Source organism: Diabrotica undecimpunctata, chromosome 7 (assembly GCF_040954645.1).
Source record: "Diabrotica undecimpunctata isolate CICGRU chromosome 7, icDiaUnde3, whole genome shotgun sequence".
NCBI classification, from domain to species: domain Eukaryota; kingdom Metazoa; phylum Arthropoda; class Insecta; order Coleoptera; family Chrysomelidae; genus Diabrotica; species Diabrotica undecimpunctata.
The window spans coordinates 62,070,058-62,094,406 of NC_092809.1; the positions used below are offsets into that span (position 1 = coordinate 62,070,058).

General features: G+C 33.1%; 1 protein-coding gene across 1 annotated transcript in view; it reads left to right on the plus strand.

Moving 5' to 3' along the window:
• The window catches only part of LOC140445434 (uncharacterized), a 31,755-nt gene that overhangs the window by 3,816 nt on the left and 3,590 nt on the right, over positions 1-24,349 (plus strand). Inside the window, exons 2-8 of the mRNA XM_072537446.1 lie at positions 6,197-6,542; positions 9,464-9,542; positions 10,358-10,838; positions 13,986-14,240; positions 15,241-15,440; positions 19,636-19,769; positions 19,955-20,202. Of these exons, the coding sequence (XP_072393547.1) occupies positions 6,197-6,542; positions 9,464-9,542; positions 10,358-10,838; positions 13,986-14,240; positions 15,241-15,440; positions 19,636-19,769; positions 19,955-20,202 (1,743 nt within the window). The remainder of the gene's footprint in view (positions 1-6,196; positions 6,543-9,463; positions 9,543-10,357; positions 10,839-13,985; positions 14,241-15,240; positions 15,441-19,635; positions 19,770-19,954; positions 20,203-24,349) is intronic.

Genomic DNA, 24,349 nt, shown 5'->3' on the forward strand with positions numbered 1-24,349 from the left:
ATTGGGTAGGTATTGAGTTGAAGAAGCATTCTTTCCGATATGGGTACAAAGTTATTAACATGTCTGGTAGTTTCTTGGTTTAAGATTATACCTACTCCATTTTCATGTATTCATTTCCAAGAGTTCATCCATATCATTTTGCTTATGCCCATATTATCTATTAATACTGTATCCATATACTTGATTACATTATGAGTCTTACCTGCCTCATATAATGTTTTAACATTCCATGTACAGCTGGTGAGGTTTTTCTCTACACTAGATTGTCAATGATTTCGTCTGTTGGCAACCGAGAAGGCCTTGTCATCTTGTACACACTTATATGATTAAATATATATTGGATTAAAAAAAGACAACATTTGTATCCAAAATTAGTTAAAAAAACTGGATCCAAAATTTTACTAATTTATGTAAAACAACAGAGCGATATTCCAGTTAGGTAGATGTCACACCTAAGAGTGACATCCACCACACGGTACAAGTTCACATCAGTAGAATATCACTTGTAATTATTGCGTTGCTTATTGTCAAAATTTCACGTAAATACCTTTCAAAACCTTCAAACGCTGGACTATAACACACTAATACGTCTTGTAGGTAGAAAATAATAAGTGTATTTTTTGCAATAAAACAGATATTGTAGTTTAAGTTATCATTATTCTTAATTGCAATTTATTTTCAAGGAAAAAAATATGTTATTACTACATAAACGATTTTTAACAAAATTTCGGATTTGTGTTGATTTTAGATTATCAATTTTATAAATAATTTTTAAACATTCTTAATAGTTAAAATGATTAGTATTAGTACAAATATAGAAGAATATATACATTTTTAATTAAGTTTTTTGGTAAGTATAGAAGATCAGATTGGCTAAATTTGCTTCTTATAGTCTTGATTAACAAATATTCTGGAGCAACTGATACAAACGAAATAGTCGTGAAGATCATATATCAAAGATTTAGCCAAAATCATATATTCCAGAGCCGAAACAGAACATATTCAATAATTGTGTTCGAAACCCAACATTTTGTCTAATGTTTGTAATAGAGAAGATACTACAATAACAACAAACATCTTACATCATGATGTACGTCAGATCAAATATTGAACCAGTTTCATGGACCTTGCAGGTGGAATAACTATATAAATGGTAATTTCTGGGGTCATACCCAAATTTATTAAATGCAATGCAAATTGTGTTGAACTTAAGTTCGACATGATAGACAAGCAAGTATACATTTGTTTTATTTGGTGCTACATAAGATAGATCATATGACCAGGTTTTGACCATTTTCTTTTTTGACCAAAAGTAATAAGGAAAATTGTAAAAATACACCAAGTTACAAATTAATGTGTTAGTCTAGCGTGAAATAAGGGAAGTGACCAGATAAATGCTTAAAATCTGATTTTAAACATGACGAGATCACCTAAAGAATCTCCTGTCATCTGATAATACTGAAACTCAATGCCAAAAGCTCTATCTGTGATGATCAGATTGAGTTCAAAACTGAGAGCTCTTCATGGAACAACTATATGATATGAAACTACTACATGGTTGTAATTACGAACCAGATATATTCAATGCAACTTCAAGAAACGAATGTACAGTCAATATATTTTGTAACTGTGTCGGAAGCTGCTGACAAATCTATGAAATCAGCAGAACTCTTTAGTTTTCTTTGAAAACCGGCTTCTATGTCAGTACAGAGTGATAAGACCTGGTCCGTGCAACCTCCATTTGGTCCAAAATCGGCTTGTTTGATTGGAATAACTTTGAAGATTATTGGGCTTATTCTGTTAAAAATTAGTCTTTCATGTACCTAGTTAATACGTTATAGACAACAGAGAAATTGGTCGATAGGTTTTTGGTAATGGTTTTGAGATCGTCATAAAGTCGATTAGTGGTGGATTTCTTCGGTTTGAATGATGTTTGTAAAGAAATGTGCAAGCCAGATTTTTCTGTATCTCCTGCAATTGAGTATAAATTCGGGGTGGATGCCGTTGACATTGGGGCTTTTCCGGGAGAAACGTCTTTCCGGGGACTGAGAGTTCTTTGTACCCTTTTCTTTGTTTTTTTTTCTTAGGTAATGCTTCCCTGGTAAGAGAACTATGAACTGTACTTCTTCGAAATTATAGATACCAATGTTAAAGTTTTGTCCCATGTTTCCGATTATGTAGAAATTCATTTGATTTATATGATTGACAGATGTTTTTTGAAGCCCATGTCGGGCATATTTATATAAGTGACAATGTTTCTTAAGGCGCCACATCATTTCGTAGAAGAAAAAGTCTAAAAAAAAAATAATTTTGAAACAATTTGACGCATTTATTAAGATGTAGTTAACATGATTTTGTTTTAAATTCGTCACAGAATTCAGGCAGTTGCAACCTGTCTGAATAATATTTGACAGAAATATGGTTCAAAAAAGAAAAAGAATATATACATGAAAGAGACATTAGATAGAAATGGAGTCTTGCTATAAGAATTTAATACCTTCTCTGAGAAGATCCGAAGCCAGAAAGAAGGTGAAACAAACTTATTGCTGTGATTGTCCAAATCAATCCTATATGTACGATGATTGCTTAAAAAATTTTCATACTTTTCATTCATTCCCTTTGTTTTTACAACTATACTCTGATTTTGTCCTACTCAGTTTTAAACCTTTTTCTTCAAGAGAACGTCTCAACTCTTCTACTCTTTGCTCAAAATTTCTTTCCGTATTTTCTTCCAAGATCACATCAGCAACATGCATTAAGTACCAGGGAATGTTACCCTCTAGTTTCGCTGTTATCTGATCCAACACTAACGAGAATAAATAAGGGCTAAGTACGCAACTCTATTTTGACTCGAAATTTATGTTTTTCTCTGGTTTGTTGTCGTCATGGAGGATCCAATAGATTTTTTATATTTTGTCGCTTTCTCGATGTTTTCGTAAAACCTTCCAATAGTAATAAATAGTTCCATTTGAACATCGAGGAAAACAATCAATATCACCTTGAATTTATTTGGATTTGCTCATTCCAGGGTGAAAACAAATGGCTTTTTGATGCAACTTCTCTTCCGCTATTAGAAGTCTGGGCACAAGATTAGCACACACTTACTCATCATGTGTAGTTCCTTATCAAAAATTTGTTTCATCGCTTTTTTATTAATTCTTTATTAATGTCCACATGTCCAACAATAGCCCTAATACTTAATAGGCCGCCCGGGGCGCTTGTCATCTTCAACATCCTCCTTCCCCTTAATAACATGTTTTATAACTTTCCTACGCCAACTTCCCGAGTTTAAGCAAAAACTTTAAATTCACTGTGCTAAACTTTTTCATTTTACATTTTTTCGACGATAACAATTTTTTCACCTTAGTTATATGAAGATTACAACGATAATGTTTGCTACAGCTACTTTTAAAGTTTTACGCAAGTCTGGAAACGCCAATTATCTCTTAAATGGATGGTCCGAATTGTACAAAAACCGGGATACGCCTATTCGGCAATATGGAGATTTCAAATTTGATACTTGTAATGTTTCCAGATTTACCATTTTTCTTATATCATTAGTCACTTTGGTTTTTTAAATACAACACTCTGTATATGAGTTCAACCATATGAAACATTTGGTATTTCATCTAGTCACGAAAGTCATAATTAAATAAAATTTCTCAGTCAAATAGTTTTGAAGTAATTCAGTAAACATAGAATGCCGTGATTTTGACATTAATTCATAAAACTAACAATAGCTTGACGTTTATTGAAAAGATTTGTAAAATAAATTATATTAGTAACAAAAGCTGACAGTTGTTTTATGCATTTTTAAAATCTCTACATTAAAGGTGGTTTTTAATGAAAAAGATGGAAGTACTGTTTTAATGATTAAAGGTGTTACGGCAAGAGAAAAAGCTTCTAAGCTTTTGTTTTATCTTTTTAAGATGTTCCTGACTAGATAAAATCCAAAGTGTTGTATATGGTTGAACTGATATTGAAGTGGAGATTTCAATATATATATATATATATATATATATATATATATATATATATATATATATATATATATAATCAATAACCCTTCTACCCTAAGGTGTTGGGTGTAAAGTCTCTTTTTAGGTTTCATATACAAACTTCCTCCAATTCTTCTTGTTGCTTGCCAATTTCTTTGCTTGCTCCTTGGTGGCTCCTCTCCTGTCTAGGATGGCGGCAATTTCATCGTCCCAGGTCTTCATGGGTCTGCCCCTCGGTCTTTTCAAGGTTCTTCTCGCTTCCCACACTTGTTTCACTTGGCTTTTTTTATCCATCCTTACCATGTGGCCGTACCATCTCAGTTGGGCTTCTTCGATTTTCTTCTCTATTGATTGGACTTTAAGGCGTTCTCTTATTTCATTGTTCCGTATCCTGTCCATTCTGGTCACCCCTAGTACTCTTCTTAGATACTTCATTGAAATAGTTTGCAGTTTATTTTTTAGTCTGGTGGTGAGCGTCCAGCTTTCACATCCAAATGTTAAGATAGGTACAAAAACTGTGTTGTAGATAGCTATCTTTGCTTTTTGGGATACTTCTTTTTTCGATAGGAATGTACTCTTAATTGCGTGGTATATCCGGGAAGCGTTTGCTATTCGATTGTTTATCTCTGCTTCTTGTGTACCCCTACTCTCTAGTTGCACTCCCAGGTATTTAAAGGTTTCGACTTGTTCTAAAGTATAGTTATTGATTTTAATGTTTGTATGTTGGTCTGTTTTCCCACATACCATGACCTTGGTTTTACTTTCATTAATTCTCAGGTTACGTTTTTCGAGTTTATCTCTCCATCTCTGGAGGTTTTTCTTAAGTGCGTCCTCGTTTCTTCCAAATATGACGAGGTCATCTGCAAATGCGCACTCCGCTATCTGTATCATTTCCAGGTTTCTATGTCCAACAAATATTCTCGATGTTTCTTCTCTAGTTTCTTTCATTACATCATCTAGTACAATATTGAACAGGATGGGGCCTAGTACACCTCCTTGTCGTAAGCCATCATTGACTCTAAACTCTTCTGATTCCATATTATCTGTTCTTACTCTGTTTCTTGTGTTCTTGTATAGGCTCATAATAGCTTTTCTGAGTTTGCTGTCTACTTCTCTGTTTTTTTAGGCTTTTGTCTATTTCGGTTCGCGGGGTTCTATCAAATGCTTTTTCGAGGTCTATGAAGGCTTGGTATAGTTCCGTGCTTGTATTTCGTGCATTTTGTATTAGATGCTTGAGTGTAAAAACATGGTCATGGATGCTTCTTCCCTTCCTGAAACCGAGATTTCAATAAAGATAAAATATACAGGGTGTTAAATTTAAAAAGCCAAAGTGACTGATGATATCAGAAAAATGGCAAATCTGACAACGTTACAAACATCAATTATCAAATTTTCATATGCAAAGTAGTTTTTTATTTTTAAGATGCTCAGACTCTTTTGCTTCAGCAAATACTTTCTAGCTGCGCGTACTCGCTGGCTGAACCTTTTTCGATCGTTGTTGATCTTCATCACAGTTTTGATTGTGTTCCTGGCCCATTCTTCTCCCACGAGAAACTAGGGAATGGATGATCACTCCCAGCAGAGCCCCACCTGCCGAGATAAGGCTATGAAACCTGGCTGTCGCCTGGTATCTGGAATTAAGCTGCTCTTAGCTTCAAGTCGCAGGTGTTCAGGTCGCTCACCTCACAGAATTAGTAAGCACGAGAAAGTATTAAGCGCCACGACAAGGTGTGAAGGTTCTCGGAAGGGATATAAAAGAGTTACTTAATAAATATGTGAAAACATACTTTGCAAGATCAATATGTAAAAAATCAGATTTAAATCAGAAAATTCTATGAAAGTAAGTATTTTAAAAGCACTCACATTCTTATGTGGGTGTTTTTACAAAAAATATTTGTTTATAAACATTAATAAAAAGTATATAATCATTTTCCGTTTAATAATTTTACGAAATAGAACTAGAGTTATGTTTTGTTTTGTACTTTGGTGTCATTTTACATTTTTCTTATTGCATCACAAATACAATACTTTAAGTTTAATTGTAAATGTTAGTTTTAATTTGTTTTTTTTAAACACTAGTCGTATGCTATATCTTAATACTATTATAGAATCTTTATTTAAGAATTAGTGATTAATTTTTAAGTCGATGATAGTTCTACTTTGGAACCGAAATCATTATATTTTTGTTTCTGTTTTAGATTGGAAACAATGTTTTGACAAGCTCACTGGGTATCCATATTATTGGAACAAAAAGACTGACGAAGTTACTTGGACTGTACCCGCTGGTTTTAAACAGGAGAAAACCCCCTCGAAACCTCAGAAAAAACCCCCACCAAAATTACCACCAAAAACCTCCCAGCCGAAATCGTTATATGTTCCAAAAAGTTCCTCCCTGTTTCCAGCAGCTGCGTCGAACCTTGTACCAAAAGAATCTGTAAAAGTTTATTCAGTTGCCGAAGCCACTAGTGCTAAAAAACGACCAGTAGCTACTAAAAAAGAATCACAAAAGAGGCGTTATCCAAAAGATGATCAGTCAGATGATGAGTAAGTGTTCACTATATTTTATTTGATGGATTATATTTTTAACGTAACTCATCCAGTGCTAAGCTTGTGGATCTCTCCAATGTTTTTGTAAATATATAACTACAAGATTTGTTCTAAAAGTATCTGACCTTCGTTCATAACTTAGTAATGCTTTATTCTTCGTCATTCTTAAACTCCATTTGACTTTAGATACTCTCGTTGGTACTACAAGCCACTGAAGCAATGTGTAAGGGTAAGGAGGGACATGTACTGAATACAAAAAAAGACGTATTGGATAGGTGGGTGGAACACAACACCGAATATCAACAAAACACATATATGCAAATATGTTGTGACATCGAATTACCTACAATCTTGCTAAATAAACAACAGCACGGCTTGAGAAGTAGCTGATTGTATCTAAATACTGCGGTTCGTTTCGGTACTTAATTTCGTCTTCCTATATTTACTTAAAATTGGTTCACATGTCGAGGGGTTGTTTTATGTGTTAACTAAAATTCTTTATTTTTCGTTTCAAGCAACATAATGTGTTCATATTAGTATGTATTATTATAATACATATTGAGATATCCTACATTCGGTCATCCTGTTCCGGATCCAACTCGTATTTTGAGTGGTTCTATATACATGGCTTCATATACTCTGCACACGTCGATGTACTCTGAGGTTCATCATGACATCTTGATTGCTTTACCTCATATTAGTCATTTGGATTAACCTTCACTACCACGTACGGTCCTAAATAATTCTTCATTATCTTAAGTTCTCCATGAAAGTGTTTTCTTTTGTTTGCCACTAAATCCCCCTGTTTCTCCTTTCCCATCCCCCTTTTGATTACCATTTTCAATCCCACTTTGAAAAATCTCAGCTTTTTTCTTCGTGGATCGTATTTACATTTATTTTCCCCATTGCCTGTTTCTCAATTGCCCCCCATTTCTTGCTGCTCAGTTACATCTTTATTTTGGCTCTGTTCTTCTTCCGTTTCTTCTAAGTCATTGTCCTTGATGTCTTGGCTTAGATCTTCTTCTGTGTTCTTGCCATTTTGCTCTATTGATACATCCCGACTATAATTTTCCTCTGTTTCAGCATTCTTCTCAAGTTGCGAGCTGTCATCTGCTGTATATACCTCATCAGCTGTATTTTCTTCATCAGCGGTATTTACTTCATCAGCTGCTGTTACCTCTTCATCCTTTGTTCTATCTTCCTTATCTTCCACACTTACTAGATTTTAATAATCCATTTGCTCTTCTTTATGTTCTACTTCATCGGAAATTTCACTCTCTATTTGTCCCAGTTCTTGTTCTGGGCTTTCATTTCCAACATTGTCATTTTCTTTTTCGCAATTATTCATGTTTTCTTCAATTGTATCCTCTTCTATAGATGAACTTTTATCCAATATTTTACTGTCAACTTTATCAGATATTTCATTATCGGTCTTATTTTGATGTTGATCTGTAACTTCTTTTTCAATTTCCATTTCTATTGTCTCATCTTCTTTATGACAAACTTCATTTTCTGCTATTTGATCTGTACTGAGATATCGTGGTTTATTTGATTTTCTTCATCGGAGCTCTCGCTGTTTTTTCTGTTTGACTCTCTGTCACATTTATCGACATTCTCGTTCTCTATACTATATTCTTTGTCTAAGATTTGCTTGCCCATTTTTTCATATCCTTTAGCTGCGCTTTCAATCTGATTTATTTGGTTTTTTTCTATATCATCCGTTTTGAAATCGTCCTCGGAACCAACAGTGAGTGATAAGTGAGTTTCGTTTACTAGTTCCACTATTTAGTTTGACTTTTTCCTTTGGAGCTTGACCTTTAATATTGTTCAGCTCTTTTATATTGTTGAGCTATAGATCATCATTGTCCGTCTTCTCGTCAATTGTAATCCTCATGACAAAATTATGATCTACTTTTTTATATACAATTATTCCATCTTCGGTTATTGTAACCACATCGTCAGCACATACTCCTGTACGTTTTCACCATGCTTCTTCTTTCTACGCATCAGCATTTTATATATTTCTGCAGTACTTATTTTATTCTCGAACTCCCTTATAAGTCTTTTCTTCATGACCTTCCAGCTCCTCACTCCTTTCTCCGACTATATAGAGTTTAGCAATTCCTTTTAGGGATAGTTACGCAAAAATTAATATTTGTAAATCAAATTTGAAATTTTCTTCAAATTCGTGAATCCGTTTTCCTATAAGGTAACCATCTTTTCCGTCGAAAGTCCTTATACTGTCTTCTACGTCTCTAAAAGTTAAGGCAAATGAACCTTTATTCTACCTGTCGGCATCTTAACTGATTTTGATTTCTTCCTCGTATTTAAAGCCTTCTTTTTATCTTTAATTCCGTCATGATATTTATTATCGTCTTTATCGTCAGTAATGGCTTTATCGTCTTCATCGTCATAAGTGTTTTTATCGTCTTCATCGCCATAAGGGTCTTTAAAGTCATAAGCGTCTTTATCTTCGCCCTCGTCGTCAGCGTCGTCGTCTTCATCGTCTTCTTCGTCATCAAACTGTAACTCGTTCAAAAATGAACAAATACGTTCAACCACGTCGTCTTCTGAACCAGATATAAAAATGCGGCTTTTTTATTCCACGAAAAGCTTCTAAAACTCCGCAAGTTATTTCTTGTTTGTCGTGGCACCCCTTCATCGCCGTATGGAATAATGTGCAACGCCTTAACAGCTGTTAATGCCGATTTTTTTATACGACCTATGTGTTCATATTAGTATACAGGGGCGCACAGATAAATAGAATTGTATAATAAACAATAAAAGGATGTAATATTATAATACATAATATTATATCGTATATATATATATATATATATATATACATATATAAATATATAATAATAATAATATAAATATATATTTTATAATTTGTTAAGAATAATTTAATTTTTTAGGAAAATTGTATTGATATCATCATATGGTTCGGGGTCAGATTCAGAAGAGGAACCTCCAGTTGCGAAAAAGAATAAACCGGCAAGTAATTTTACACATAATTAGTATTAAACAACTACAAGGATAATCTTAGTACCTAATGACTTTTGTCTTTCATTCCGATTTTCAATTTTCACTCTATATTATTTAACTTGAATACACTTTCTTCAACTTTCACACCGTCATTGGCATTCCCATGTACTCATATGAGCTAATAAATAAAATTTTAAAGATTTTACAAAATATTTTACGTCATTTCGTTGCTCTATTTCTAGTTATTAGTGACTTTTATTTACTAGGCAGATTTATTAATTTGAAATTTTTTTGGAAATGTCAGGTGAATCTTCCTACTAGGTTAGCAGTCTTCGCTAATGTTACTATTTTTTATTTTAAATGTAGCATTTTAAAGTAATTTTCCAGATTTTTTAGATTATAAAGCGTAATAGATAAATATTCTTATACTTTCAACGTTAATGATGACAACTTTTCCAGATATTGCATTTTTGCAATATATGATTCTAAAGTTTTCAATCTGAAATATTTGTCAATACTAGATCTTATGATGAATTACTGTTAGAGATCTCCAATACTATTTGTTGAGGTTTCACAGTTGCTGAGGATCAAATTTTACTTTTTTTGTAAATGGACTAATGTGTTTCCCGGATATTTCACAAAAAAGCCTAGTAAAAACCATGTGCTTATGTTTTTATTATCTTAAAAACAAACAAAACTAAAATGAAGAGAAAGCAAGCAAGATAAACGGAACAGCAGTATGAAATTTTCGGAAAGCTTTTTCAGTTTTTGGGAAAACATTGGTCCAGATAGATTACTTACTTTCAACCTTTAATTTTTCTTAGGAAATACCTCCGTCTAAACAGCGTGAAAGTTCTGTTTCTGATGATGATGACGACGATTTAGATATCTTAGCAAAAATCCAGAAAAGGGCACAGGAACTTCGAGAACTCGGAGGTGACATTCCAGCAGAAGTGAAAAGCGTTGTAGAAAATACCAAGAGCGAAGTATCGAGTCCACTTGTCCAGGGAGTACCAATCGGTCCTTCATTACCAGAATATTCCAAAAAAGACAATAAGGGAGTACCAATCGGTCCTTCATTGCCAGAATATTCCAAAAAAGGCAATAAGGGAGTACCAATCGCTCCTTCATTACCAGAATATTCCAAAAAAGACACGCCGACTTCAAATAAAAAGGTAACAACAGGGCCTTCATTAGTTGCTAGTTATTACAGTGACAGTGATAGCGATGAAGACAATGAAGAAATTAAAAACATTCCTCAAGTGAAACAGGAATTGCCTGTGGCTCATAGTACTTTATTTCCAGGTAAATATTTGTTATATATTCTACCTATTTACTTGTATCTTGTGTTAGTCAATATTTTTCCATTTTTTTGTTGTCAAATATCTTTAAAGATTAAATTTATCATTAGCCTGATAGTACTGTTGTTAATGGGGCCTTCCTAGCTTTAGTGTCACGAATAAATAAAAATGCAAAAATGCAAATAACATTAACAGGTTTAGTGCCACAGCAGACACCGGTGTCTGCTCAGGGGTATCTGACTAGTATTGTCAGAGCAGACACCCGTATCTGCTATGACTTCATATACATTTTTGACTATAATTCCAGTGTCTGCAAATCCTGCGTATTTAACATACATACATCGTTGTCCGCTAAGGTAATCGGTTATAGGCGAAAACTATAAACTTTTTAAAGGACTTAGCCGGATAAGAATGTCAAAATTTCCCCAGCGGAAACTTGATTGAAAAATGAAAATTTTGTAATAATGTTTGGCATCACAAAAAATGAAGATTCATCAAATTATAGCACAAAATATCGACACAACCTCAAATTCAAATTGGTTGGAGCGTTTGAAAATTTTAAACGCCTACAAAAAAATAACAAAAATTATGTATCGCTGGAAAAAATATATATAATGCGCAATCACCAAAACTATGTTCCAGAATTTTTTAAGAACTTTTAAAGTGGTACAAGGCAGTTAAAAATCGAAAAAACCGGTCTTTCTCGTTTTTTCGCCGTTTATTGAGTTGCATTTATAGTTAGAGATGACCTACTATTTTAAAAGTTATTTAAGCCAAAAGCTAACATCAATACCTTTAATTTGGACCCCAGATGAGCCATTTTGGGCCCTTAGAACCAGAGTTATAATGATTTAAACGACGAAAGTCTTATTAGAACCGTCGCGTCGGTTTTCCGGCGTTTTCACCGTTTTTTCGCAGTTGTTTGAGTTATACACCGTTAGTTTAAGAGACGTTACCTTTTGAACAGCATTTGAGCCATCAGTTGACACCAATACCTTCAATTTCAACTCGGAATGAACCATTTTGGACGCTAGAACAAGAGTTATGATGATTTAAAAGGTGAAAATCTGATTGGAATCTTCGGTTTTCCGGATAATTCGCCAGTTTGTGTATATTTTTGGTTAAATTATTATTCAACTACTTAACTTTTTTCAAAAACTAAAATCAAGACCTTAGATTTGGCTCTGTGAACCACATAAGCTAAGCAATATGAATCAAAAATTGACAATTTGATAAATAAAAAGGTTTTTGTATTTGAATGGGAATTGAACTTAAAAAATCCATTCATCTACTCAATTTCTGGTTGGCACTCAACCTGTTAATTACTCGACACACTTGATATTGAATATAATAGAAAGGGACAGAAAGAAAATAATGATTTATCATTTATCCTATCTCCCTATCACTAAAATCAAGAAAATCTGTTTTGTTGTGCTCCTTCCTTGTCTAAAACCTGGCTGGTATTCACCAATTATATCATACGTTCTTGTTTTTAGAACACCGATTCAGCTCCGCTTCCATAAGCAGGCAGCTGGACATGTCTTATCATCTTGTGACCAAGAGATAAATCGGACGTTAAGGAAAAATACTGCAAAAACTGTTTAACACCTATATTGAAAAAGCGGTGTTCTTTCAAGAGACTCTTTGAGTCAGGACCGAAGCCCCGAACGCGATCTTAACTGACCACCGCCAGAATAAAAATCCCCAAACCAAACATAGGCCCCGCTCTCGTCGGTAAGATTTTCAAAGTCTTCGATTTGATTTCACTTAGCGGCATTGATCAATGTAAATAAACATTTGGATTTGGATAAACAATTCTAAATGTGGTTCTCTTTCGAAGATTTATAAGTCGTAAATTAAAACCTTTTATCTACTAATGAGACATGACAAATATAACATGCTACGAATAATAATTGAAGGCATGATAGAGGGCCGAAGAGGGGTAAGCAGAAGAGCCATGTCATGGCTTCGCAATATAACAGCTTGGATGGGCATAAACTTTAAACAATTACTAAGAGTTTCGCGGAATAGAGAACATTTTGATGTAGTGATCGCAAAACTCCAGTAATGGAGTGCACCAGAAGAACATTGCTAAAAATCTGCTCCTTCTTTTAATTCCCTCCTTCTGATTTTCCTCAGTTTTGTGATATGCTCCAAGTGTACATATTAGTTTGCGTGTTCTCGTAATATTGAGGTCTTCGTTTTGGTTGGTCGTAGTTTTAGTTTTATCATAGCTTATCTTTAATCCTATTTTTCTTGATTTTTTATTTAACTCTTCACTCATTTTATGCAATTATTCTTTTTTACTACATATTACTTTACAGAATACTGGTATAAATATTATATACGTATATATATATACGTATACTCCCTCTATAACGAACACGGTTATTACGAGGTTTCGCTTATAACGAGATACATTAGATGTCCCGTGAAATTTCTATTGAACTATAACCGTCTATAGCGAGGCAAATTTGGTTATAACGAGAGAAAATAAGATCCAAAAACGTGTTTTTTACGTTTTTAGTCCGGTCGTGGCTATAAATAAATACCTTTTCAAACAGCCCCTCAATAAACTTAACTGCAGCCCGCAATAAACTTCTTTACAATGAATAAATACAACTGTTTCACATATTTATGCACAGTATTATGATTGTCTGATATATAACGAGATCGGCTTATAACGAGGTAATTAGTCTGTCATTTCAGTTCTCGTTATAGAGGGAGTCTACTATATATATATATATATATATATATATATATATATATATATATATATATATATAGAAAAGGAGTACGACCGTCAATCCAAAATAAACTAAGGTACACTCGAAGAGTGGTGGGTTTTTCGGTCAAAGTGAGTCAAGTCACTTTGACCGAAAAACCCACCACTCTTCGAGTGTACCTTAGTTTATATATATATATATATACATATATATATATATATATATATATATATATATATATATATATATAGATATATATATATATATATATATATATATATATATATATATATATATATATATATATATATATATATATATATATATATATATAGCTAAAAATGAATTAATTATAGATTTTCAACAGTATCTCTTAATGCAACAAGTTGTATTGCAAATTTATTAATATAATTTTACCTTTTAAGTTACCAAACCTGTAAGTATAAACGACTTCATAACACCAAAACCTGATGTGGCTGTTATTGAAAGTCCCAAAACTGCAGTAACTCAACCATTCGATAGTAAATTATTTATGAGAAAGAAGAAGTTGTCAGTACCAGTCGTAACTGTTGCGAAAAAAATCGGAGACGATGAGGAACGCAGAACAGGTTTTGGCTTCGAAGAAAATGTAGCTACTTCAGAAAAAGGGAACGAGAATCTATATCCTGGTTTTAAGAAAGGTATTGAATTTTTTTAGTAAAACTCCTAGTATTTTGTATTCTGCAATCGTTCCCAGTTTGGTGTGGTAGACGTATGTATATATGTAGCGTTACATTTACATAAAATTAGTTGAGCAAACCAAAAAATTGATAGCATATGACATCTTATCCTGAATTTGATCAAATCCTCTAAAAGTAGAGGGTCTTCTATTTTTCAAGGTCAGCTTGAACAAACTCTAATTTTAATTGGTCAAAGACATCAGCCTTTTTATTTTCATTGTGGATAAGAAACATTTTAATCGTAAATTAAGCGCAAACAACTAATCAATAAGCAAAAGAGACAATTCATTTCAATTGACATCATCATTAGACAATCTTTTCTGCACTATTCAATATTATAATAATACAAATTCTTCATATTATACTTAATTATCTTTTGTCATCGCAATTTTTTATTTATTTTTTCTGAAAAGATAAATCCTTCCTCTAAGAGAAAAATGAATCTCAGATACCTACAGTATCAAAAGGGTTTGAGTTCTGTGGAGTTTTTGTGTGAGTTTGGAGGCCGAACAACGCTGTGCGTTTATGCTCCATAAGAAAAAGCATTTTCTTATCTTAGCCGTACTTCACTTTCAGTGTGAATTTCACTATAGATAACCTGCTATGCTATGGTATTTTTCTGACGCATCAGGACTTCGCCAGCAGTATAACTTTTTACCAATAGTTATGGACTGGATACTTTCCATTCTCAATATTTGTATCTCAAGATCTCTATAATTATCAATTTTCTCCTTGTATTTTACCTGCAGATTGGTTTTTCTAGGTAACTTCACATCAGCAAGCGTTGTTTGTTTACTAGTAAGAGATTCGGGCTATTATCTACCACTTGTTGTTATTTTCAAGTATAGTAACAGCGATATGCTAAGCGCATATATTCAATTGCTTCATGATTTATTGGCATTTTCCAGTTTCCTTCTAGTATCATTGGTCAGTAAACCATAAAATATTAACGTTTTTTTAGGTGGTGTAGCTTTTGTCAAATCAGATGTTCTATTGCCTTCATTTACCAGGAACGAAGGGTCCAATAGTAAAGAGGAAGACGATCTAATCGATAAGGAAGGCATTGATATTACATATAGTAATTTAAAAGATAAATTAACATTTTTAAATGAAGGTAGACCGCCAATATCGTCGGTACAGGTGATGCTAGTACAAGCTGAGGTAAGTTTATAGTCACATTTCAGAATCGAACTGTCTGTTTTCTTAGGTGTGTGATTTTATGGCTTTGAAAATATTTTCTTTTGGCATTTTTAGTTTATTTAATGGGGATTAACTGCAATTTTAATTGAAAATATGTTAATTTTATCATGTCGTAGTATTTTTTTAAATAATTTTTAAATATAAAAAGAGAAACGTTGATTACATCCATAAAGTTTTTCTTAACTAAATGTTCATATTTAAATTATTAATACAGCAGTTTTATTAACAAATCTAGTTTTATCTGCCCTTGAAAAGAAATATAAACACCTGAAAGCTCTAGTAATAAAAAATAGTCTTCTAACAGACTACCCCTTATATTGACTCCAACTCACCTAAACTTTGTTGAAGATATATATATATATATATATATATATATATATATATATATATATATATATATATATATATATATAAATACGTTCAAATTATCGGGTATAGTGGTCTGTAATAAAAATCTTTCTTTTTTCTAAATTACTCAATATTTCGCTATTTATTTAAAAGCTTCCTCAGGAGTAAACTAAAAACAATTTGAACATTACAAAAAATGGCGTACAAATACATTTTAAAACACTTACAGAATTTAAAAGATTTTGCAAATAAAAACTGACATTGAAGTATTTGAAATATTGAATGTCAAGATTAAATTGTCTTAAGCACGTTCGTTACAGCTATACGATAAAAAATTAAAATTATTTCAAATGTAAAAATAAAAATAACAATAAAAGAAAAGTTAGAAGAATAATATTTATTTGATGAATTATTAAGGTTAGTTGTTATTAAGATGAATGTTGGCTATTTTTAATATTTATAAATTTTGTTCAATATGTTACAATATATGTTACTTAACTGTCCAGTGTCCGTTTTATAATTTAAAGTGTTTTTATTTTTATTAATGTAATACATTTCAAGAAATAATCTACTTTTGTAGTTATCAGTCTGTGCCAAAATGTGAGCTTTGTTATAGTCTAGCATATGACCAGTGTTTTCATAGTGTTCAACCACTGCGCAAGTATTTTTTCTCAAGCGGCAATCACTTTTATGTTGTGTGATGCGTTGTTTTAGCCATTGTGATGTTTGACCAATATATCTATTTTGACATCCTAAACACGGTATTTCATAAACGACATTACTTTTATATAAGGTTGGTACTGGGTCTTTGATTTTTGAAAATAGTTGTTTGCTGTTCATGGTATTATATTTAGCTATACTAATATTAGGAACATTTTTGAATATGGATATGACAGAATGAGTTAGACCATTAATAAAGGGAAGTTTTTTATATTTGATTGATTTGGTATTAGAATCATGGACGGAACCGTCATAGAAATTAGTGCTGTAAATCAGTTTTTTTAAAATTTGTTTAGGATATCCGTTGTTACGAAAAATTTTGTATATTATGTTCAGATTTTTTTGTAAAAAGTTGTCATCAACAATGGACATTATCCTGTTTTTCATACCTAGTACGGTATTATATTTTTGACGGGTGGTATGGTTTGAATAGTAATTTATATATCTGCCTGATGCTGTCAGTTTTTGGTACCAATCCAATGTCAAAATATTGTCATTTGTTCTTATTACTCTTGTGTCTAAAAATGGTATACTAAAATCTGTCTCAGTTTCAATTGTAAACTGAAGATGTTTATTAAATGAATTAAAAATGTTTAGTGTGGTATTGATGTGATAAGATGGAACTGCACATATGATGTCATCGATGATGACATATGATGACAATTTTCTACAAATTCTTAGGTTCATTTTTAACAACACTTACTTTAGTTTCAATGGTAAATTTTATTCTCAAATTTTTGGAACACCGATGGGTTCCCCGATTAGTCCAATCCTTGCAACTATTGTAACTGATCATCTCTTAGATAATGTGATTACGCAATTACCTTTTGAATTGCCGTTTATATATAAATATGTCGATGACATATTTATATATAAACTAGTTTTGGAGTTGATGGCACAATTCTTTGCGAAGGTATTAGTTGGGAGGTACGTACCACACTTGTGGAAGTGATTGGACGGATGACTAGTGATTCTTACGTTTAAAACATCCTGCAAGATCATGTTTTGTCATATGGTTATATTGGATATGAAAGATTCACATTAATGCACGATAATGCTCGACCACATGCCGCTGCTATAGTGAGTAATTATCTTAATGAGGTCCAAATTCGAAGATTGGATTGGCCATCGTTTAGCCCGGATTTAAATCCAATAGAGCACATGTGGGATCACCTAAAACGCAGCATACGACAAAGAAATCAAGTTCCAAATACGATAGAGCAGCTTCGGCTTGCTGCACAGGATGAATGGAATGCAATTTCCCAAGGATATGTCCAAAATTTACTTGCAAGCATGCTGAGAAAGATGCAAGCAGTAATAAAAGCTACAGGGGGGAATATTCGTTACTGATCATGCACTTCTTTCAGTTAAAACGACTTGTTTAAGCAATTTAAATTATCATTTAAGTTTAGAGTAAAATACCCTTATTTACCTAATATTAAAAATTTATGTTTTTCACAATTTTCTCCGTATAAAAACTTAAAATTGTTCATTAAACATTGTTAAAATAAACTATATTTTACAATAAACGACTTGATTGATCAGAATTTATTTTGAAAAAACAAAAATTAGAAAATTCCAAAATATTCGATATTTTTGTCCATGAGTGTATATATATATATATATATATATATATATATATATATATATATATATATATATATATATATTCAGGCATTCTCTGAGGGTGTCCATACCAGTTAAGTCTTTTGGCTTCGATTGTGTCTATTATGTCTAGATCGATTTCCATTTCTGGTGGCTGATCTTGCTTGGCCAATCCTGGAGTGTATTTCTTCGCTACTTCCTGCTTTTGATGTTATTTGGACTCCCAAGTATTTAAAATTGTCTTTTGGTTTTATAGTTCCCGTTTCGATTTGTAGGCTTTCTGGTTTTTCTCCTACAACTAAGTACTCAGTTTTTTGTATATTAATTGTGAGACCCCATTTGGTATACTCATTTTCCAGTTTTCTAAGCATGTAGCCTACATCACTCTCGTCTTCAGCTAGAATGGCTTGGTCGTCAGCGAAGTGTATCGTGTACAATCTATCATCTCCGATTGGGATGCCCATATTGCAGCACTTTCTTCTCCACACTGAGAGTGCCTCATTTAGATATATTTTGAAGAGTGTAGGTGCTATGCAGCAGCCTTGCTTTAGGCCCTTACTAATAGGAATTTCTCTAGTTAATCTATTTCCAGTTTTAATGTTTGCCGTCATATTTTTGTAGAGCTGTACTTTTGTACTGCTTGTATATTTTTTTTGCTTATTCCTTGTTTTTCCATTGCTACCCAAAGCATTGAAAGTGGTACATTATCGTATGCCTTTGTCGGATCTATGAAGACTATATGAGTTGAAAGGTTGTGGGTTGTTAATCTTTTCTCGATAACTTGCTTTAGAGAGAATATACTGTCCATACAGGATCTGCCTGCACGGAAGCCATTCTGTTCTTCAACATCTGTCATCTCTTTTTCAATTTTGTTTTTTATTATTTTTCCATACAGTCTTGGGAGTGAATTTATGACACTTAGCCCCCTGTAGTTTGAACAATTCTTTCTATCTCCTTTTTTGTAGATGTTGTTAATATGTGCTTTTGTCCACTCCGGTGGTAAGTCCGGCGAATACTTTTTTGAAGTCTATAAAACATACATATACATAGGTCATGATGCATATCCAAACATCCTTGCAAGAATAGATTATGACACAACGTCTCTCTGATTCTGGCTGATTTCAGAGTCTACCTTCTCAAATATTATGTTGTAACTATAAACAAAAACGTTAAGAGTGTGGCTCATGAGGACACATGTACGATGGTCAGAACATTCTTTGGCGTTCGGATTTTTGATCAGTGTTACGAATATAATGGGAAATTAAGATGAAAAAATCTCAACTAAAATTTTAACGTTATCTTCATCAATGAATTTAAGGAGCTCTATTGGTAACTCATCAGGTCCGTTTGCCTTAATCTGATCAGAGGATAATCTGTTGATCGACGCTTGAAATCAATAAATCATTCCTGTCTTTAATCACAGATGTTTGCCCAGTAAGCTCTTGATTTGCTCTTGTTTTACATGTTTTTTTATTTATTGTAGACTCTTGTGGTTGCTATGAATGATGGGGCACTGAAGAGATCGTATCTAAAAAAATGGTTAGATGATACTTGTTCAGAATTAAAGAAACTAGAAAAAGAAGCAGCGCCTACTGGATGGATGTTACAATGGGACAGGTAAGGTTTTAACATGTTTTTTGTGAACAAATAGATTATTACTGAACATTCTGCAAACGATACATGAGTACCGTCTCTAGGACAAGTCTTACAGCTTCAAGGTGATTCGACTCTAATAAACAAATAATCGTCTAAATTGTTTTAATTTAGCGGTAAATAATACAGTAAAAAATCGTTATTTTTAGAACGCACAGAAGGTATTTCTACCAGAACAAAATTTCCGGAACTAGTCAGTGGGAGTACCCACAGCCTGATATGAACACTAACGACGTAGCCATGGATATATCTACAACGCCGCCTCCGCCACAAGAGATTGAGTCGCCGCCTCCCGAAGAAGTGTTACTACCCCCTCTTCCACCCAAGATAAGAAGTCCATCCCCGCCTCCTCCACCAATTATCAGCTGCGCTGAATACGATGAAGTTATTGTACATAGTAAGAAAAACATTTATTTTTATTTTTAAATATTTCCGCGACTAGTCATTTATTATACGATAATAAGTAGTTAAAATTTTCCAATATGATCTTATCAGAAAATATGACAACACATGACATTGATAGTATTATTGATCGATTGTGTTTTTTGTATTTATTGCTTTGGTTGGGACGAATTAGCCTGACTTTATTGGATTTATGAAGTCGGTGCCATAACTATGTTACAACTTGAGCATATTCGTAATAAATTTATTAGTATTCTAGTAGCATTAGTAGTATTATATAGTATTATCAATGTACTAGTGAAATATAAATATTCCTAACATCGAATATCCTCAAAATATGAAATTTTGAGACTCATCATTCAGGGAAAGATTCAAGGAAGAAGATCTGTTGGCCGAAGGCAGAACTCATGGTTGAAGAATCTACGTGATTTGTATCAATGCAGATCGATTGATTTGTTTAGAGCAGCAAGTTCAAAAATAAAATAGCCATTATGATTGCCAACCTCCGTAGGGAGACGGCACTCTAAGAAGGAGATAGTTTACTTTATTGAATTGAATCAAAACGCAACCATGTATATCTATTTTGTTTATCGTTCTTACTCGACGAAAAGAGTACAAAAATGATGGCGATTTATGTGAGTAAATTGTTGATGTACTATTGTTTACTTCTTTCTTCTTCTTCTTCTTCGGCTTTTCCCATTATGAGTTCGCCGATTTCGTCTGAGGTCTCTATCTATCATAGCATTTCCTCTCTATGTTTTCCATCTTGTAGCATTCTACTTTCATTCTGTTTTTATTTTATCCGGTCTGGTAATTTGTAGAGATCTTCTCATAAAGTGCAGTTCAACTGTTCTTATTTTATTTCGTATTGATGTTGTCATTGGCCATACTTCCGCTCCATATAGGATAATATTCATCACTCCATGGAGTGCTTTCGTGACTTGTTGTCCCCGTGCTATTTTCATTTCTATCTCTTTCATACAAGTACCATCTTGGCTTATCATTGACCGTAAATACTTAAAAGTCTTACAACTCTTAATAGCTTCTACTCCTAAACTTAAGTTTAAATCTGTAACCTCGGATCTAATAGGTACATAAGTATTCAGTCTTACACATATTTATCTTAGGTCCCCCAATGTGAAAAAGTGTAGGTGATAGACCACATCCCTTATTGAGACCTTTGGTTGCGGTGATTGTTTTTGTTATTTCATTGCCTAACTTAATTTGCCAGTCTTTGTGTTTAGTCTATAGTTGTTTCCTGATCATGCTATCATATGCTTTCTCCAAGTCAATAAAGGTCATATGTGTTTCAATATTTTTCGCTTTTTTTCTCTTTCCATGTAGTGGTTACAGTTTACTTTAATCGCTATCGAGACTGACGATATCATTTTACCTCGTCAGAGGTCGCTATTAGCATTTATTAGGGCATTATTTTACTAATAATTATCACCTGCATCTGGATGGTATGCGTCGGTTCAATTCAGTCTTCTCACAAAGTCTTCCACAAAGGTAAACCTCAAAACACGTGTAAGACAATGGTGAGAGACTCGAATTGAATCGAAACTCAACCATCTATATTTATTTTGTTTATTAGTATTCGTTAGTAAGTTAATAGTAAGTTAAATTTACTTGCACCGTTGCTTATTGTACCAGTCTCATTTGGTCAAGATGTGTTTATATATAAACACGACGATGAGGTTCTGAGTACGGTGGAGCGCTGTTATATGGAGAAAAATGAAATAACGATTTTCACAAACGCGGGGTGCGGAATGGGTGTTCCTGAGAAAAAGGATTCGACAAGTTCATTGTCATTTTTTGATATTTTCGCTCTGGCATCTGCTCCAACGTGATTTTAATTTTAAAATTTGAATTCTTTTTTCAGTTTTACAATTCATTTACAATTGCTATAAATTAGATTACAAGGTTACAAAGAGAAGCTATTTAAGTTTGATGAGGATAGCAAGAAATTGTTTGTTATTTAGATCGTGAAGCGACCAAAAAAATTGAGATGAATTTAAATAGATTACACCAACAAAAACTACCTGAAGCACAAAGAGCCTTGCAAATAGAGGTGGAATCCATTCCTAGTACTTCTAAATTACCTACTAACTTCAAAGGTACGATCGAATGTTCAACAAACAGATATATTAAAGAAAAATAGTGAAATCGAGGTCTTCCAATCATAATCGATTACATATTTCCATTTCTTCACTCACAAAGACTGATGTCACATTTCCGGTTGTTGCCAGAACATTAGATCGTCATGGAGTTTCAGATCGGGCTGGAGCTGCAATCATTTCTGCAGCTTTGCAAGACATTGGTCTCATTACTGAATTAGATTCATCACGAGTTATGTGATGAACAGAATAGAAGTAGAGTTCGACCAGTTCGTTCCAAAACTAGAGCTACATTGACAGATGAACCTACAATTTTTGGTGCAGACTTCATCGGATTATTTTACGATAGTAGAAAAGATAAAACGTTGATACACGAAGATGGTCGTAGAAGATAGATTCAGGTAGAGCATATTACCATATTATTAAAAGAGCGGACTCTGAATGAATACCTAGGCCATAGTTCATTGAAAACTGGTGACGGTGACGCCAAAACGATTTGCAACTTTATTCTGACATTTATTTTCTTTTTAAGTCTATCGATGACAATCAAATAATGGCTGTTGGTTGTGACGGGATTGCCGTTAATACAGGAATCAAATGTATCGTTATTCGTTTAGTGGAAATCAAGTTTCAACGTCCACTCCAATGGCTCATATGCCAACTACACGCTAATGAACTGACATTGCGTCATCTTTTTCAACATCTAGATGGCACTACATGTGGACCAAAAGGTTTCACAGGTCCCATTGGCAAGGCAGTTATGAACTGTGAAGTATTACCAGTTGTTCCGTTTGATGCAATTAAATGTGCGTTACCCGATATTACCAAATCGACACAAGAGTTAAGCACCGATCAACTATATCTCGTACAAATATGTCCGTATATCAATAGTGGACATTGTGATGAAAATTTTGCGAAAAAAATCCTGGTAAGCTAGTTCATTCTAGATGGTTGACAATGGCGAACCGGATATCAAGACTAGGCAAATTTGTATTATAGAGAAATGCATTCTTTGGACATCCAGAGAATCTACTACTAGGAATGTTAGCCGACAACAGATAGTACGTCAGACAACTTGCACTCCGCAGAATATTGAAGATCAGAGAGACATCAGACATCGGAGCTCTACGTATTTTCTAAGTACTTTAAATATATATGCTGATGATTATATCGATATGATAGATTGGAAAACCAAGACAGAACCTCCACTTACAAAGAAAGGTGTGTCAAATTAATTACAGAAACAAGTGCTACCGTCTGTGGGCCACAGAGGAGAGACTGATTTATTAAGAATACGCTCAAATCATGTCTTGATGCCTAAATTTGATACTAAGAAAGAGTATCGTTCACAGTGATTTTTTATGTTTCTTTAATTTTTAAGCAGTTTTTCATTTTATATTGACTATTTTTTTTCTTTTTTCTTCATATTATAGTCCCAATAACTGAAATGAATTAATAAAAAACAGTATCGTTGACTCTATCGAATTTTTTTCTTGAAAAAAAGGGCTGGTGCAGTTGTCAAAATAAAATATCAAAAATTGGTTTTTGATTAATATCTTTGATTATCTTAGATTAGTGTTTTAATCACTATGGGGCACTTTTCAGACTGAAAATATGATCCAATGTCGTCTAAGTTTTTCATTCGAAAATAGAAGGATCATCTATTCCGCACCCTGCGAAAATGAAATTCGAAAGAATAAATTTGAGCTCCACCATAGTCCTCAGAGCTCCACAGCAAACTTTTGTGTAACTCTCTTCTTAATTTGGTAGCTACTCTGCTATTGACTGTCGCAAGTTTCTCACCACATATGTATTATACATACTTTTTTATGTTTATGTGTTGATAAAGTATATAAAAATTGTTTTTTCCTGAAAAAATAATACAGTTTAGATCTATTGGAAGACTTATCTGGCAATCAATTAAATTATTATATGATTTATTAATGTTTATGTTTTTTATTGGACACTTAAGTAGAGTATGTACTAATGTTCCCATTCTACCATAACTGCAGTAAGGATTATCTA